Below are 19336 nucleotides of genomic sequence, written 5' to 3'. Positions count from 1 at the left end.
CCCCGCTCCCCTCCACCCCCCCCACCCTGGGAAGGGAGACAGAAGTTCAGGTAACACAGAAGGCGTTTGGGTTTCAGGATTTCTGATTGAATAGGACCATGTCTTCCTTCCCACAAAATTCTGAAGCTCCATTCCAAAGAATGACTCGAGGGCAGGACCCAAAAGTTGTCCACGGTTCCCCATTCCGATCCTGTTCACCTCTGACCCACAGTTCAGCCCATACTGAGATACATGCAGCTGCCTCTCAGCTGTCCTTGGGAACTGACCTGATTATCTTCTCTCAGAGTTTTCCCGAAGCAGGGATTTGGTCAGCTGTTGGATGTATAGGATTTCCTTGAAGTATCCAGCAGAGTAACAGTGGTTCAATAAATGAGGTGGAATTTTGTTTGATGGTTGTAGCAGGCTGGGTGCCCCCAGAGCTCAGGCTGCTGACAGAGATGTTGCCTGATTCTTGCCTTCCTCCCCCTGGGCGCTGACAGCTCAGGAAAGAGAGATGTTGGGGGAACAGCGCTCTGTCCTCACTCTTGACAAAACACAGAAATTACGTTCCCTTCTTGCCGACATGAGTTTAAGTCAGACAAGGGAGCTCAAGGATAAAAGATGGCCAAGAGTGCCTCCTACCTCTTTGCTTCCTCCACAGCTTGGTATTTGTGCCTGTGGGTACTTTGGATTTTTTAAAACTTTAAAATCAGAAGAAAAAAAATGAGTTTTAGGTAGAAGAAACGGTTTTCATAGGTAATGTTTTTGTCTTTATATGAATGCTATTATAAAATAGAATTATATATATATATATATATATATTTTTATAGAATTATATATATATATATATATATTTTTTTTTTTTTTTAATGGAGGAAGGGATCCATGAAGGCACAATACCCAGAGCTATGAAAGTCATAATAAGTCACGACACAGCCCTGGCCGAGGGGTCTAGAAAAACCCCAAGTAGAGGGTGTACTATTTCACATCATCGGCTCACGTTCCATTCTGTGAGTTGAGATAATTGTTCAGTAGGTTATGAAGACCTTTGCTTATATAACCCAGCACCACCCACTTAGTGGGCATCGTCCAGAAAACCTGGCGCCCCATGACTTGTAGGATTGACCTTCAATAACAATACAGTCGGCCCTCCGTATCCACGGGTTCCATATCTGCGATTTCAACCAACTGTGGATCGGATTTGGTTCTGGAACCATTCCCCTGTGGATACCGAGGGACGACTGTATGCTTTTGGGTGGGAAGGAGTGAAATGAGACCATGCTCCATTCTGTGCTCATTTTTTCTGCTTTCCGCTGTACCGATAATACAGAGAGATGTGCTTACGTGAAAACTATCCATTTTCATAAGGACGTCACCTCCCCTTTAGTGTGCACTGGGGGGATTGCCTGTTACAAAGGATGAAAGGTTTACTTTATATTCTGTTACTAAAAAAAGAAAGAAAAAAAAGACATTTTATTGGTTAAAAGCATAACATTGCCCCTTTTATCAACACAGTTTTTCATCCTAAAAGTTTCAAGAGGTGGGATTCTTTTTCTCCCATTAGTTCAGTGTGGTTGGAAATTTGCTTTTGGTGACATCCTGGGGAAATGAAAGCTGTGCTTGGCCACCAGAGGGAGCAGCTGGTGTCTGTGAAATTCCATAGAAACAGAATTATCAGGACACTTTGAAAAGGTATATGCTGGTGGTTGAGTTCAAAGAAATGTCCTTTGTGATTCATACCACAGTGGGCATCCATGTGGAAGTTTAGATTTAATGACTGCTAAGCGTTCCATTTTGGGGGGGGAGAAAACTTCTTTGTTTCAGATTTTATTTCTCATCGGAAGAAGGATTTATTAAAATGACTCTCGGTAAGTTTGGTGAGAGCAGGATGTTTGCAATCCAGGAAAAAGCATTTAATACTTTCAGCAAACTCCTAGTATTTGGTTTGCAGCCTGTCAATTCCTCCCAGGTTTGCCATTTATTCCGCACTCTTCCTCTCAAAGCCAATTTCTGTACCGCTGTTTATTTAATTTAAATATGTCGCTTCTGCTTAGCTACCCCCAATGGAGCACTTGAATTTCCTTTAAAATAAAAACACCTAGGGAATTCCCTGGTGGTTCAGTGGTTAGGACTCTGCGTTCCCACTTCAGGGGGCATGGGTTCGGTTCCCGGTCGGGGAACTAAGATCCCACGTGGAGTGGCCAAAAATTAAATAAATAAATAAAAACACCTAAGCCTCTCACATGATGGTTAGATTCATGCTCCGTCAGTAGCGATTGCTGATTCCGTCCCACCCCTCCCCCGCTCCCCTCCACCCCCCCCCACCCCCCGGAAGGAGACAGAAGTTCAGGTAACACAGAAGGCGTTTGGGTTTCAGGATTTCTGATTGAATAGGACCATGTCTTCCTTCCCACAAAATTCTGAAGCTCCATTCCAAAGAATGACTCGAGGGCAGGACCCAAAAGTTGTCCACGGTTCCCCATTCCGATCCTGTTCACCTCTGACCCACAGTTCAGCCCATACTGAGATACATGCAGCTGCCTCTCAGCTGTCCTTGGGAACTGACCTGATTATCTTCTCTCAGAGTTTTCCCGAAGCAGGGATTTGGTCAGCTGTTGGATGTATAGGATTTCCTTGAAGTATCCAGCAGAGTAACAGTGGCTCAATAAATGAGGTGGAATTTTGTTTGATGGTTGTAGCAGGCTGGGTGCCCCCAGAGCTCAGGCTGCTGACAGAGATGTTGCCTGATTCTTGCCTTCCTCCCCCTGGGCGCTGACAGCTCAGGAAAGAGAGATGTTGGGGGAACAGCGCTCTGTCCTCACTCTTGACAAAACACAGAAATTACGTTCCCTTCTTGCCGACATGAGTTTAAGTCAGACAAGGGAGCTCAAGGATAAAAGATGGCCAAGAGTGCCTCCTACCTCTTTGCTTCCTCCACAGCTTGGTATTTGTGCCTGTGGGTACTTTGGATTTTTTAAAACTTTAAAATCAGAAGAAAAAAAATGAGTTTTAGGTAGAAGAAACGGTTTTCATAGGTAATGTTTTTGTCTTTATATGAATGCTATTATAAAATAGAATTATATATATATATATATATATATTTTTTTTTTTTTTTAATGGAGGAAGGGATCCATGAAGGCACAATACCCAGAGCTATGAAAGTCATAATAAGTCACGACACAGCCCTGGCCGAGGGGTCTAGAAAAACCCCAAGTAGAGGGTGTACTATTTCACATCATCGGCTCACGTTCCATTCTGTGAGTTGAGATAATTGTTCAGTAGGTTATGAAGACCTTTGCTTATATAACCCAGCACCACCCACTTAGTGGGCATCGTCCAGAAAACCTGGCGCCCCATGACTTGTAGGATTGACCTTCAATAACAATACAGTCGGCCCTCCGTATCCACGGGTTCCATATCTGCGATTTCAACCAACTGTGGATCGGATTTGGTTCTGGAACCATTCCCCTGTGGATACCGAGGGACGACTGTATGCTTTTGGGTGGGAAGGAGTGAAATGAGACCATGCTCCATTCTGTGCTCATTTTTTCTGCTTTCCGCTGTACCGATAATACAGAGAGATGTGCTTACGTGAAAACTATCCATTTTCATAAGGACGTCACCTCCCCTTTAGTGTGCACTGGGGGGATTGCCTGTTACAAAGGATGAAAGGTTTACTTTATATTCTGTTACTAAAAAAAGAAAGAAAAAAAAGACATTTTATTGGTTAAAAGCATAACCTTGCTCAGTTGATCCCTCTTCAGTTATTTCTTGGGGGAACGGATCTTAGAGATGATCACTGTACATTGCGAAGGTCAGAGACAGTCTTAATTCTTTATTCTTTTCATTTTATATCCGCCACCTTGGATTGGATAAACTGCTCATTCATAATCCTTATATGTACAAGCTTTGCTTTTGCTAACAGAGGATATTTTCATACTTTGCCCCAAAGTTTTCAAAACCATTGCCCGTTTCTTCTGGTAAATCAGTTTTGGAAAACCTCGATGCAGATGTCCTGTTTTGATTTTAGAAATTCAATTTGGAAAAGGTTGGGCTGTTGGGATTACTTTAAAGGCTTTTGCTCGAGGGCACAAGATAATTCTTCAGAGTCTTTCTCACAAGTTACTTTGATCAGAGCCAGTGTTTCCTGACTCTTCCAAATTTCAGGGTGACTTGCCTCTCAAGAGCAACGTTAAGTTCATCATGCAGTTTGGGACCCAGAAAAATTAATGGTGAGAAACTGACATGATGAGTTTCACCTTCCAAGATTCTCTCCACTGAGATTTCCAATTAGCCCCTTGTGCCATCTGAAAGGTTAATTTTAAAACTAGTACCATATCTAATTGTGTTAGGCGCACATAACTTCTAAAGGACAATCTGTATAAATGATTACCCTTAGAGGAAAGCTATGCATAAGCAGATTATCCTGGTTGTTTAAAGTATATCCCTTTCAGCTCTCCTGTGTTACAAAGGTCTTAAGGTTCTGCACTTCTTGTACGATATTATTTGCTCAAAGGATCTTATTGTGTATAGGCACATTTGTTCCAAATGGTGTTACTAGTGATTCATGATCTAGATGAAAACAGTTTAAAGATTTAATGTTCTTTTCTCCCTCCTCGTCCTCCACACACCTTGCCCTTATCTCCATCTTTCTACTCACCTTTTCTCTAGGTCCATTCTCTCCAATCTCTCTTCACTGTGTCTTCCCTCTGTGGTCTGTGTTCTTCCATCTTCACCTCCCATCTTTCCTTTCAGGAGTTCCAAAATTCACCCTCCTTCCATTGCCTACTCTTTAGGAGTACCAGGCTCAAGTGGAAGAAATGAGGTTAATGATGAATCAGTTGGAAGAGGACCTGGTTTCGGCCAGAAGACGGAGTGATCTCTATGAATCGGAGCTCAGAGAGTCTCGGCTGGCCGCCGAAGAGTTCAAGCGGAAAGCAACAGAATGTCAGCATAAATTGATGAAGGTAGCCAGCTCCCTGCTGGGGAGGGTGTTTTGGGGGTAGAATCATGGATGATCTTAGCAATAATAAAGAGAATCCTAGCTTCATGAGTGTACGTTTGGGAAATAATGGGGTGCCCTGCAAAGTCTCCTGGTCTTGGTTAGAGAAGATAATTTTTTTTTATCATCATCCTCATTATTTTGGCCACAGAGACCAAGAAAGCCTGTAGTGTTGTCTTATAAGACTTTTAGGTTCTTGAGATTTTCCAATATGTTGTATCTTTTAAATTACAGGCTAAAGATCAAGGGAAGCCTGAAGTGGGAGAATATGCCAAACTGGAGAAGGTATTTTCCGTTATTGGTATCGTGATTTTGGGTAGACAGCCTCTTAAGTGTTGCTCTCCATGGCCTGTCACTGGTTAAGAATACACTTGCGATGAGTAGAGAACTGTCCTCTGGGTTTATTTTGATGGTCAGTCTCTGAATGACCATGTTTAGCTTCAGCTATGTTTCCAAAAGGGATAGAAGACACCTCATTTTTTTTGTCAGACCCGCTCACAGTAACACACAAACCCGGACACTCAGTAAGACACATGGGAAAATTCTTACTGTTTTAGGGTACCGGCGACTTCGATTCTCTTTTTTTGCCATCTGTATGTGTGTTGCTGGTTCTAGAGAAATAGTCCACATGGAGGTTTGCACTGAGACATTCAAAGGTTTCTCTGATAGGCTACTGTTCTTCCTCTCCATCAGTAGGTATTGGAAAACAAAACAAAAAGACCCCAACAGAAACCTCAAGAAAATAGGACTGCAGTAAATGTAGCAAGACCTTAATGCCAATTTGCCTTTTTTGCTTTATTTCCTGGGATTTTAATCACAGATCAATGCTGAGCAGCAGCTCAAAATTCAGGAGCTCCAAGAGAAGCTGGAAAAGGTAAGCCTGAGGTGATGTTTTGGGGAACTTACCCCCCATTTCCACATACTTCTTGCTTTGTCCCGGAGCACAGGAGATCAAAGAAAGAGAATCAGTCACCCAGCACTGAGGAAAATGAAGGGGGAGTGAGCTATTACCTGAAAATACAAGAGTTCTGTTTGTTTAAAAAACAAACAAACAAAAACACCAAGCTCTGTGAGACTCTCAAGTCAAAGCTCTAATTGTACTACAGCAGAACCCAAGAGGCTGTCTCGTCTCCCTTCCGGGGAGCGGGTCCCCGTCTTGCACGGGAGAAGCCTATGTTGTTCACGACCCAGACAGCTTTAAATCAGAGACTGTCGGCAGTCTTCCTGTGCATTGAGAGCCTGGAGGGACCAGTAGTCCTCAGGCGGTTGGGGATGGGATGTGGGTTTGGTTTACGGCATTGGATACAGTGTGTGCAAATGGCCCTTCCTTTAGGTGAACACGGGAAACAATAAAGAAAGGGCCAGGATGAATGTGGCCTTTCATGTCAAGAACGTTTGTGAATGTGTTTAAAAGAGTTCCTTCTTTTTGTGTTATTAAAAACATATAACATTAAATTGTGTTATTAAAAACGTATTACATTTACTGTCTTGTTTTGAGCGTCCAGTTCTTTAGTGTCAGATATTCACATTGTGAGATAGATCTTGAGAACTTTGTCATCTCACAAAACTTAAAACTCCCTACCTGCCAATTGCTAATCTCCCCACCCTTCGTAACCACCTTTCTTCTTCCTTCCTTCCTTCCTTCCTTCCTTCCTTCCCTCCCTCCTTCCCTCCTTCCTTCCCTCCTTCCTTGCTTCCTTCCCTCCTTCCTTGCTTCCTTCCCTCCCTCCCTCCTTCCTTCCTTCCTTCCCTCCTTCCTTCCCTCCCTCTCTCTCTCCCTCCCTCCCTCCCTCCTTCCTTCCCTCCTTCCCCTCTCTCTCTCCCCCTCCCCCTCCCTTCCTTCCTTTTCATTCTATTTATTTTATTGAAGTGTAGTTGACTTACAGTGTCATGTTACTTTCTGCTGTACAGCAAAGTGACTCAGTTATACATATATATACATTCTTTTCCATATTCTTTTCCATTATGTTTTATCACAGGACTTTGAATATAGTTCCCTGTGCTATACAGTAGGACCTTGTTTATCCATCCTATATATCATAGTTTGCATCTGCTAATCTACTTTGCTTGTATGATTTTGACTGCTTTAGGTACTTCCTGTGGATAGAATCATACAGTATTTGTCCTTCTGTGACTGGCTCATTTTGCTCAGCACAATGTCTTCGAGGTTCATCCATGTTACAGCATGTGACAGGATCTCCTTTTCAGAGGCTGCGTAGTATTCCATGGCCTGGATATTCCACATTTTCTGCATCCGTTCTTCTGTCCCCTTCCTACTTATTCTTGAGCTCACTACTGAAAGCCTCTACTGCCCTCTTTCAGCTAGAAATTTGTGTGAGGATTCATATCTCCTAGAACTCTGCTCTCCAGTAGAAGTGGGAAGCAACCCACACGTGTCAGCCTCAGATGTAATTTTAAGTTTTCTAGTAGCCACATTAAAAAAGGGAAAATCCTCTGGATGATATAGTTTCCTTAATCCATTATATACAAAATATTGCAGCATGTAGTGATATTAAAACATGTACACTGCTTCAGTTTTTAAATGAATTAAACTTAAGTAAAATTTAAAATTAATTTCTCAGTCACAGTAACCACGTTTCAAGTGCCCACCGGGCACTTGTGGGGAGCAGCTCCCACACTGGACGGTGCTGGTCTCGAAGTTGGAGTTCCCTTGCCGTTTTCACTTTTTAAAACTATAATCTCAAGCAAATGAGCGTGAGGTTGTTGGTGTCTTACACTCAGATCTTTACTGTGATGCTGGAAGAACTGCAGTATAGTCAAGACCCAAATAAAAATTAACTTCAAAAGGGTTCGCTGTTTTTTCTTTAAACATGAATTTGCGAGTCACCACGAACAGTGTGGTGGTTATGCCCTTTGATAGGTATTTATTTGAGAAAAAAAAGTTTATAGTTTTTATCTTGTTTTCTTGTAAAAGTAGTACAAATTCCCCTTAGGAAAATCAGCAAATGAGATGATTAACTAGGGAGACAATTAACAGTCCGGGGTAAATACATTAATACCTGGGCAGATGAACCCGAGACCTTTTTTTTTTTAATTTATTTAAGGGTTTTTAAAAAAAATTTATTTATCGAGACCTTTTTGTTTGCATTTATTATGTTATATTGAATCTAAGATGCTAATGATTGTCCGATACCCCATTATCTTCTGTACCCCAAGAAAGAAAAAAAACACCATCAGTTTTAATCGTAGATGCATTCCAAATTCAGCGATGTTAAAAAATATATATATAAGTGCACCTTAGGACAGACGAAACACAGAATAAAATGAAACGTTTATATGTTTTGAAAAATGGATAAAAATATCCATTCAGTGTGACCCGATTTCTGTACCCCAAGAAAGAAAAAAAACACCATCAGTTTTAATCGTAGATGCATTCCAAATTCAGCGATGTTAAAAAATATATATATAAGTGCACCTTAGGACAGACGAAACACAGAATAAAATGAAACGTTTATATGTTTTGAAAAATGGATAAAAATATCCAGTGTGACCCGATTTTTTTTTTCCTGTTTAGGAGATGGTCCCCATCTTTTTCCGTGGATAAACTGGGCCATCTCTCCCCCGTTCCTTCTCCTTTCAGGCTGTGAAAGCCAGCACGGAGGCCACCGAGCTGCTGCAGAACATCCGCCAGGCGAAGGAGCGGGCCGAGCGCGAGCTGGAGAAGCTGCACAACCGCGAGGACTCTTCCGAAGGCATCAAGAAGAAGCTGGTGGAAGCCGAGGTGAGCAGGTGACCTCCGGCTCCCGGCTCCCGAGGTGCCCGGCCTCCGGCTGTGCAGGGGAAGAAACCTCGGGACCACCCTCTCTCTGCTCCTGTTCGTCCAAACCGCTTTCCCTTCCGCCGGTCCCTTTGAAACCCGAGAGGCTCGGGACCATTTTCCCCAAAGGGGAGAAGGATTTGTCACAGCAGCTCTGAGTAGAAAGATGTTTTGATAAAACCTTTCCTTCCTATTTGTTTTCCTCTGACCCGTTTGCCCGTGTGGGAGGATTCACGTTTATCTAGATGAACAGTGATGCCATCCCTGAGGTTTCCTTTTTCTTCCCTCTGTACCCTTGCTTTTCCTCACCTTCTCCCCAACGGTGTTAATAATATATTAATTTTCGAGGCTTCAGCTGTGACCTGTGTGTGTCGATAACTCCCAGATCTATATTTTGGGGCCTCTTCTCTCTGTCCAATTCTTTGTTGTTGTTGTTGTTGTTGAAACCGATTATATAATTATACAGGAAACACACGAGTGTCTTCTCATGTTGAGAAACATAGAACTGAAGACTATAGAATTAAAAGGGACGTGTCCCCTTTGCTGCCCTCCGCCTCCCCTGACGCCTGGGTGATGGGTCCATGGAACGGGTGTGTCATAGTTGACTTCACCACCCCCTGTCCTGGGCCTCTGCTTCTCCCTGTCGCAGTGCTGGCATTGAACCTACTCACCTACGTCTCTTTGGGGCCAGCCTCCCCCACGAGCCAGGAAGTATTTCCCACTGCTCCCCTGACATCTTGACTGGGTGTCTGAACAGTGCCTCTGATCTAGAATGAACTCAGTATCTTCCCCGACAAGCTGGGTAGCCTTCTCAGTCTTCCTCGCACCGGTCAGGGCCCCCATGCATCCATCTGGTCACCCCAGGCTTGACACCTTGACATCATCTGCTGCTTCTCCCTGGGCCCCGCCATTCCGAGAGTCCCTCAGCCCTGTAAATACACCCACACTGTCTCCACCGTCCATCCTCTGCCGGCCATTTCTGCAGGCCTCCCCACAGTGTAGGCCCTCTTCCTCTTAGCTGGGTGAATGTAGTCATTTCTCGGCTTTCTGCTTCCAGGCTCACCTTCCTCCCATCTAGCTCAATCAGGGTCAGACTCGTGGACCTCAAACTCCGGGCTCATCAGCACCCCTTGCCCCATCCCAAACCTTTCAGGGCTTCCCTACATCTTAGGTGCATGAGACTCTCAGCCTTTGCCTCACACATGCTCGCCTTTCCCGTTTTCTCCTGCTCCTCCGCGGTTACACCTTATGCAGTAGCCCCTCTACGCTCCACCTGGGGCCTACGCCGGCTTTTGGCCACCTCCGCACTGCTGCTGCGCCTTTTTTGAAAGGCCTTCCCCCCTCCCCTCCGGCCCTCTCCCCTCCAGCCTCCCGCATCCTGGCCCTCTCCACGGCGTCCACATCCCCTCACCTGTTCAGTTCAAAGCCCTCCCTCCTGCCTGCACCCTCCCGCAGCCCTCTGTACCTGTTTGCTTCACGGCCCTGGCCCTCTTAACCCATATCGTGTTTATTTGTGTTTATCTTACCTCTTCCAAGGGCAGGCATTCTGTCAGCTTCCTCTCGGTATTTTCCACGATGCCTAGTGTGGTACTTTGCAGATAGTAGGTGCTTGGTAAATATTTGAATGAATGAATGCACTCTTGTAACCTGCACAAGCAAGTACTCCTCGGATCACTGAACTGTGTTTTCCTCACCGTGGCTTCGGGTGCCTGAGACTTCTCTTCCCGCCTTGAGCGTACGCTTCCTGAGGGCCCCCTCCCTCGGCGCAGGCGTCGTGCCCGTAGCGGTTACCCCATTAAAACTCTCTGATTGATTCACGATCTACAGGAACGCCGCCACTCTCTGGAGAACAAGGTAAAGAGGCTAGAGACCATGGAGCGTAGAGAAAACAGACTGAAGGATGACATCCAGACAAAGTCCCAACAGATCCAGCAGATGGCTGATAAAATTCTGGTGAGCAGGAACCAAAGTTGACAAGTTCAAAGATAACAGGTTCGAGGTTGTAGAGGGAAGGGGGTCAAAAGAAGAACCAACCACCATCACAGGGGAGGTTATCGCCAAGCAGGTGAATTAAGAGGAAGTGGTTTTAGTGGACGCCACGTCAGAGACTAGCACGAATAACCACGGGCTGGACATTTCAGCACTGGTAACAGATCCATCAGTATGATTTTTTTTTGCTCTGTTTGCTACTGCCTGACTTTTAAAAACGCGAACGTGCACACGCTGTCATTTCCGATACATTTTTACAGGAGCATTTACGTACTTCTATCAGCAGAGTTTTGTATGGCCATTAAAGTTGCAAATGCCCGTTTGAAAAGGTGTAGGGATTCAGGGCTTTAAGACCGACACCCAGATTCTTGCTTTTGCAGAGGAAAGAAATTAGTCATGCAGATTTTTTCAGAGTAGTATTTGTCATAGATCCGTGTTCACCCACTCACTTTCTCTGCTCCAGTTGGTGGTTAATATTATTATTATTTTCACTTTCCTTAGAGGTAGCAGATCGTTTTTTAGGTTTGTAACCACCATGGTTCTGTTTTCGGCTCTGACGACCAAATTAACTTGATCAAGGAAGGCTTGGGTGGTGCTTGCCGACGTGTCAAAGTTGTGCTCTTGCCCGGGTGAGAGGCAGGTGAACCTTTAAAGGACTCTCCTTGGATTTCAGTCCCCAAACCAAGAATTTGATGCCACTTTGGGGAGCCTGTTTGTAGCCCTTTCCTCCCTGCCCCCAGGACTGACTCTGGAGTAGTGGGGCGTTCCTCTGCACCAGAAAGAGACAAGGTGGTGAGCGGGGTGCTTCCCACCTCCCTCTCTCTGTCTCTCCCTCTGCATCACTTCTGGGAAACAAGTCACCAGCAACTATATGAACTCAAGAATGACCGACTTATAGGCCTATATACTTAATACCAAAAAAAAAAAAAAAAAAAAGAAAACCCAACCCTTCAAAACGTCACATTTCTGTTTGTCTATATTCATGAGCGTGTGGGCACTCTTGAACACACAGGTGAAAAGAGAAACCCGTTAAATTGTTTTTCTCTGACACACAGTCTTTATAGATAACTTCTACACACAAAGGCAAATGTGATTGTCAGTCTACCCTTTCTGTTCTCTCGTTCCGTCATGCAAGTATCTCTTGGCGATTGTCAAATGTGTGAATTTTACCGTGAGTCAAATGAATTCCCACCGAGATTCCACCACCGCTACCCCCTTGCTTGGTGCAAACGACGTGGTTAAGTCTTGTGGTTGCAAAGTGTTTCTCTGTTTAATGGTGATGTGTTCATTCATTCATTCAACAAATATTTAATGAGCTTCTACTATGTGCCAGGCACTGTTCTAGGAGCTGGGAATAGAGCAGCGAACAGTACTGTTTGCATAACAGGACTGAAGAATCTGATCCAACACATGTAGAGAAGATAACGTTTTAAAAAATGACAACAACAACAAAAAATGCCAAACCGTCAAGAAGTCAGGTTTTAGAATGTCCGCTTTTCCAAGGTTCACTTGCCAATTAAAATGTGGGAGTGTAGAGTTCTGCATTCCTGGATTATATGTTGTAAACTCCCATGCATAAGTAGACCGGAAATTTGGTCTTAAGGTTGTCAGTCTCAGGTATCTGAGTTTTCGACCTGTTTTCAGATTGATTTCCATTCCTGTGCTATCTTAGGAGGACTGAAACTAAGACAAGACGATTATCAAGTGATTTCTAAAATAAAGAAAAAGTAGGCAGATTTCTTTTTCCAAGTGTGTCTTGCCACCTGTCCGAGTACCTTTGTGGTTGTGACTTCATTTATCGGAAGGTGCCTTTTGCTCAAGAACCTGGTGCTTAGGTTGTGAAGTATCTGGGATATGGGCAAAGAGGGGTCCTTAACACTGTTACATAATGATGATGCTTGGAAACACATCCCAAATATCATTTGCATTAAAATATTTGCTATTCTGATAAGAACTTTCAAAACAGCTAATTGGAGTTCTCATTATAGCAGAGTCTTTTGCTTTAATAAAAGACCTCATTGCCAGGGATCCTTTAATATACATAAAGCCCTTAAAGTATGTTTTTATTACTTAAAATCCTGTTTACATTCGACTTTTCAAGATAACATCTGTTAGCTTGCAGTAGATCTTGTGCACCTGGTCTTAACATTGAATACTTTACTGGCCCCCAAAGCAAAGTCAAATGCTTGCAGACTTTAGAATTTCAAGACCTTAATCAGTAACATTTCATGTGTGTGTGAATCTAAAATTATTTTTTTCTCCATTTTATGGGCATATCCTGTATAATTTCCTCGTTCTTCAAAATTCTCATAATTATTTCCATTTCAAAGGAAAATTTCAAGATAGTGTGAAGAGACGAAAACTTGGAGTAATGACTTTTGATATTAGTAATTAACTAATGGGTCCAGATTCATAAGAATTAATGTAAACTCAAATAGCTTCATTTAGAGAATGTTTCGGTGAGTTGAATGCTGCCTTTTATACGATCAGTTTATAATACGTTGGCAAAAGAATTGGTATAATTTCCAAATGAATTACAATTTTGTTTGAAAGCAGAAATCTTAATAAGAGAATGAAGAGGACATTACATTTGAGCTATTTATATTACTCCACGTTCTCTTCCTATCTTCAATGTATGTGTACACGTTTATGTCATTTTTAGTGAATTTTATGTTCTGCCTTGTTCCCATTAGCATTATATCATGTAAACTTCATGTAAACAGGATATCATATGAACACCTCCAGATATTCACATGCTCCATATTACCAGTCAGTTAAAATAATCATTCAAAACTCAAAGTGTTTGAATTGTTACATTAGTTTTCCTTCTTAGCTAGGGTTCCTGAGCAGTCATTTTGTTAATGAGGAAAATACAAAAAAGTTTTTTATCCTCATAATAAATTAACTTAAAACTTAAATTGACATTACTTTCCTCATTTAAGGCCGTCCAGACAGTGGTCAGGGGCTTTGTGCTGTACTGAATTTTCAAATTGTGTTCCCTCATCACTCTCATTTCTCTAGGCAGAGATGAAGAGCTGCCTTTGTTTGACCTGTCGCACTGACAGATTTCTGATCCCCGCCCACCAGCCATGTGTTTATGTGTGTGAATACTCGGAGCTGGAAAACCCAGGGCCAAGGCTTGGTGGTGGTTTCCTTTCCCAAGAGCCTTAAGGGCTAGTCACGAAGAAACAGATGCCTGTTGCCTTTGGTGCCTGTGCCAAAGTGGTGTCTCCTGTGAACGTCTAACGTGCATCGGCTCCGTCCTTCCCTCACACACCTGACCATCTGTTCTTTTGTGTCCAGGAACTGGAGGAGAAGCACCGAGAAGCCCAGGTCTCAGCCCAGCACCTGGAGGTGCACCTGAAACAGAAAGAACAGCACTACGAGGAAAAAATTAAAGTAAAGACACTTTACAGTCTTCCCTGCCCTTCCTCCTATAGCACCATGTAGCTCCTTTCTCTTCCCAGGCACTTCGGGCCACTTCTTGCTAGAACAAAGGACTCTCCGTGGTAAATGCTGTCCTCAGGCCATGGTGGGAGGTCTTGGGGTGTTATCCTTGGGGCGGATTGGATACCAGAAGTTCAAAAATAGTTTATTATTTAAGAAGATTTGATCATCATGTGTCTCAATTCCATCTTTAAAATGGTTTTTGATCCACTGTCACTGAGTCCATGATAATTTAGATTTAGAGAGGTTCACCATCTCCTTGCTTTTAATTTCCTTCTTGCATCTTAGACCTGGAATTCTTTTCCTTTTTTGTAAAGTATATCCTTGAGGACTTTCTTTATTGAAGGTCTGCTGGTGCCAGGCTTTCTGTTTTGTGTGTCTGAAAATGTCTCTATTTCATCCTTGTTCTTGAAAAATGTTTTGACTGGGGATAGAATTCTAGGTTGGCAGTTATTTCTTATAATACTTTTTGAAGATATCATTCCATGGATGTTTGGCTTTTATTATTGCAGTTGACGGTCAGCTGTCAGTCTAACGGTTGCTTTCTTTGAAAGCAGTCTTTCCTTTTTCTTTTAAAACTTTGTTTTATCTTTAATTTTCTGAAGTTTTACTGTGATGTGTCTAGATGTGGAGTTATTTTTATTTATCCTCCTTGAGATATACTGGACTTTGGAATATATGTATATATTTTTAAAAATCAATTCTGTAAAATTATTGGTTATTATATCTCAAGTATTGTCTCTTCCTCTTCTCTCTTTACTTCCCTTATGAGAATTTGATTAGACATGTGTTAGACTACCACCAATCTTTCCTTTTTTTTTTTTTTTTTTTTTTGTATTTTCCATTTCCTTGTCTTTTGGTGCTACATTCTGGTTAAGCTCTGACTGATTTTCCAGTGTACTAATCCTTACCTAATTTGCTGTTAAACCCATCCATTGAGGTATTTTAAAATTAATTAATTAATTTTTGGCTGCGTTGGGTCTTTGTTGCTGCGCATGAGCTTCTCTCGAGTTGTGGCAAGCGGGCTTCTCGTTGCAGTGGCTTCTCTTGTTGTGGAACACGGGCTCTAGGCACATGGGCTTCAGTAGTTGTGGCACATGTCTCAGTAGTTGTGGCTCGCAGGCTCTAGAGTGCAGGCTCAGTAGTTGTGGCGCACGGGCTTAGTTGCTCCGTGACATGTGGGATCTATCCAGACCAAGGCTCGAACCCGTGTCTCCTGCATTGGCAGGTGGATTCTTAACCACTGTGCCACCAGGGAAGTCCCCATCCATTGAGTTTTAAATTTCAGTTATTGTATCTATTTGTTTCTTGACATTCTGTTTGGTTCTTCCCCAAGTTTACTAGATTATTTAAGTCATTAACTTTCTCTTTCCTGCATTGGTTTGCAGCTTATCTTCTGCTTCTTTAAATGCATTAGCATAGGTGTTTTATGATCTGTATCTGATGATTCCAGTATCTGAAGGTCTGTTTCTGCTCTGTTGTTTCTCTTGGCTCTTTTCCATGGTGTCTCTCTTTTTTGTGTGCCTGGTCAGCTGCTCGTTTTCCTTGGAAAATTAATAGTGAGAATTCTTTGAGGCCTTGAATGAAAATGTGTGCCCACCTTGTGGGTGGCTCTGGGCTTTGACTTCTTTGTCTTCTTACCCTTTGAGACAATTAAAAATGAAGCTCAGGTTTATCTGGTTCAGCAAATGCCTCAAGTTCAAAATAGCTGGGTTTCTGCTTTCACTTAGATTTTAGTCTGTAATTTCTTACTCTCTTGCCAATTTGGGAAAATGTTTTCCATATTCTATCTAGCATTTTTTTTTTTTTTGCGGTACGCGGGCCTCTCACTGTCGTGGCCTCTCCCATTGCAGAGCACAGGCTCCGGATGCACAGGCTCAGCGGCCACGGCTCACGGGCCCAGCCGCTCCGCGGCACGTGGGATCCTCCCAAACCGGGGCACGAACCCGTGGTCCCCTGCATCGGCAGGCAGACTCTCAACCACTGTGCCACCAGGGAAGCCCTCTATCTAGCATTTTAAATCACTTTTCATAGAAGAAGTGGCCTAAATAGTCCAGCCTATCATATAAAATAATAAATTCAATTATTATTTTACTTACTGAAATTATTATTTCAATTCAATTATTATTAATAAGTTCAGTGATCAGAAATGACTGCCAGCCTATCTATTTCCTTTTGAAATCACATCACATTTTCATTATGATTTTGGACTGAGCCTTTAACTAATTCTTATGTTCTTGAGAATCAGACATTGTTCATTACCATCTCAAATATTGTCTCTTTCCCTTCCAAGTCAGACAGTGAAGGAGGCTTTTAATTTTTGTGATGATCATGTTATTGATTTGGTTGGTGTTCTCAAAGAGTTGGCTGTTCCTTTTCTGGAGAACGACACATGTACGTGCTCACAGAGCATCTTCACCATCACTACCCTGACGCTTTCTTTCTTTTACCCCTCGTGCTACTTCTGGTTATTTTTCATTGAAAGAAATACCAGGAAGATAACCCAGAAGGGACCACACTGTGTTTTAGTGTGACCCTCTACTTTAGTGCATTTACCTACCAATCCTTTTGGTTTGAGTTCTTACTGGTGTCCAGACTTTTATCCTTGAAATAAACTGACTTTCAGAAAATTATGAGACTATATACAGTAGTCCATTGGTATCTTTGAATGATGAAAATAACCTTTGCCAATTCATTCTGTAATTTGGGTAAGTATATTGACTTTTCCGTCACAAAGCCATGTTCTATCGATATCTTCGATTGATATAAATGTCTACACTGGAATCTCTCATTTCAAACAAATTCCTTGCTTCCCTCCCATGCATCTTCTTGTTCATCCTCCTGTCAGTTTAACCCGATCAAAGCCGGGATGTGTACATCCTTGAGAAGGGCTTGTTCCTTGTGGCTCACACTTACCTATGTTGGTATCCACCACTGCCAAAGTGGGGGTTTGAGCAGACTCATCCTGAAAATGTGTTTCATTGCTTTAGCACTGCATAAAAAGAGAGCATTCCTGATCTAGACATTATGTGGTCTCTGCTGCCTTCTAGATGGCAAGAACTTGGCTTTATAGATCCTAGAGAATGTTAGGGAGAGACCTGTTTTCTTCTGTCTTCCCTCCTGGCATCTTTATGAAACCATTTCTTTTTAGTCTGCTCTGCTTTGTGTTCCTGTTCCATCCCCTGTGTGGCCATTTTGGTAATAATTGTCATCATACCCCAGATTCTGTCCTTTTCTTGTTCATAATTTTAGAATCGTGCCCTGACATCCAAGAGAGCAGGCCACTTATCCTCTTGAGGTTCGTCCCTTCTCCCGTGACCCCGTCCTCCACCTCTTATTCTTCTCTGCCAACTCTCACTCTATTTTTTTCATCAGTCAGTTCTAGTTTAAAGCCCTCTTTGAAATCTGTTCTTTCCTTTCTTTATCAGGTGGCCCCCCTCCCTGCTCATTGGCTCTTTTCAGGGACTGTGTCCCCATGAGCTACAAAGGGCCCGTCACAATAGATAATGTGGGAAAGGCAGATTTCAGTTCCCATCTGTGACCCCAATCCTTTGGGCTTTCTTCCCAGTATCAGATGCAGTCGCCATCATTCAGAGAAGCACAGTGATGAGAAACACGGGGTCGTGGTCAAAGGCTCGGCAACTTATGATGTTGCCTTCCTTTTCTCCTCTCTTTTTCACCAGTTGTTTGGCAGCTGGTGGGGCTGTGTGTGTCCCTCGCAGAACATTAGATCAAGCTGGTGGATGGTGACACCATGACTATTTTATCTTTTCCTCTTGGGAACAGTAGGTGCTTACAGTGGCATTCTCAGCACTGAGAACACAGGATTTCTCTTCCCCTGGGAAAGATTTCTCTTTCCAGTGACTTTTTATTTTCACCCCCAGCTGGATCAGAGGAAAGAACGGAGGAAAGAGGCCTTTTTTTTTTTTCCCCCCTTTCCTTTATGCTGTCTCTTCAGTCTATTGACTCCCCACCTGCTTTATCGGTGGGCAGAGTCCACTCGTCCCCGGCTGTTTCTGAACGTCAGCCTTGGTCACACAGACTTCCTCGGTCTTCAGCTTTCCATTCCTCCACACACAGCCTGGAGGTAACGAGATTAATTTTGTACAAATTAAGAGCAAGCAGTGTTCTGAAAACTACTGGCGCATTGACTACGATAACATTGCCCCTAGGTAATAGCTGCAAATCGTAAGATCTCTAGAGAGATCTTTTTTTCCCCCTCTCATTCTGGAGTCCACCTCCCCTTTGGCTATACCTCTCAGGTCATTTTGGCTGCTGATTTAAAAATAAGTTCTTAGTTCACGTCCTCCGGTTACTTGCCATTTGATGGTCGTACTTGACTTCTTAACCTCACCCTGGCTGATAGACAGACCCCCGCTCCCTCGCTCTGCCCCGGAGTTGGGGCAGTGTGGCTTCTCCACTGCTTTTCCCCTCCTTTCCTGGGTTTCTCCAGTGCCTCTGGTTATTAGTCTGCTCTGCTCAGGACACTAACTTCTCCTTTCGTTTTTCCTCAGGTGTTGGACAATCAGATAAAGAAAGACCTAGCCGACAAGGAGACTTTGGAGAATCTGATGCAGAGACACGAAGAGGAGGCCCACGAGAAAGGCAAGATTCTCAGCGAGCAGAAGGCGGTAGGTAGACAGAACCACAAAGCCGGTTTCAAAGGGGGAGACAGAACCACAAAGCCGGTTTCCAAGGGGCGGTATGAGCCACGCCAGGATTCCCCCGCCGGAGAAGAGTCCATTTGGCCTGTTTTATCCCGTGGAGTCTGCTGCTAACAGAAAGCTCTCTCTGCAACCCCTTCTCGTAAAAGCAGCGGCAGTGGTGGCTCGGGGTGGCCAGTTTTGCCCTTCACGCCCTTCTTTACGACCTCACGCTGACCTGCGTCAGCTAGAACCCTGTCTTTCAACACACCAACCCCCCGCCACCTCCCCGACGAAGTGCCCGGTGGCCTGTGGCCTCCTTTAGGCATCTTGTTTCCTTTCAAATCTGTGTAGGCAGATGTTTCAGAAACTTGCAGCTTAAAAGTTTCCCCTGTTGGGGGCTTCCCTGGTGGCGCAGTGGTTGCGCGTCCGCCTGCCGATGCAGGGGAACCGGGTTCGCGCCCCGGTCTGGGAGGATCCCACATGCCGCGGAGCGGC

The 19336-nt window shown here is 43.6% G+C and overlaps 1 protein-coding gene across 5 annotated transcripts in view; it reads left to right on the top strand.

Annotated features, from left to right (window-relative positions):
* The window catches only part of CIT (citron rho-interacting serine/threonine kinase), a 90123-nt gene that overhangs the window by 4939 nt on the left and 65848 nt on the right, over positions 1-19336 (top strand). For 3 of the 5 annotated variants that reach the window (XM_055080670.1, XM_024120538.3, XM_055080668.1), the window contains exons 4-10: positions 4776-4946; positions 5216-5266; positions 5802-5855; positions 8583-8723; positions 10587-10712; positions 14052-14147; positions 18710-18826. In XM_055080670.1, coding sequence (XP_054936645.1) covers positions 4776-4946; positions 5216-5266; positions 5802-5855; positions 8583-8723; positions 10587-10712; positions 14052-14147; positions 18710-18826 — 756 coding nt within the window. The remainder of the gene's footprint in view (positions 1-4775; positions 4947-5215; positions 5267-5801; positions 5856-8582; positions 8724-10586; positions 10713-14051; positions 14148-18709; positions 18827-19336) is intronic. The other 2 variants (XM_024120540.3, XM_055080669.1) reach the window with 1 other exon arrangement.

This window comes from Physeter macrocephalus, chromosome 19 (assembly GCF_002837175.3).
Source record: "Physeter macrocephalus isolate SW-GA chromosome 19, ASM283717v5, whole genome shotgun sequence".
Taxonomy (NCBI): Eukaryota; Metazoa; Chordata; class Mammalia; order Artiodactyla; family Physeteridae; genus Physeter; species Physeter macrocephalus.
This window is presented reverse-complemented; position numbering and strand designations above follow the sequence as displayed.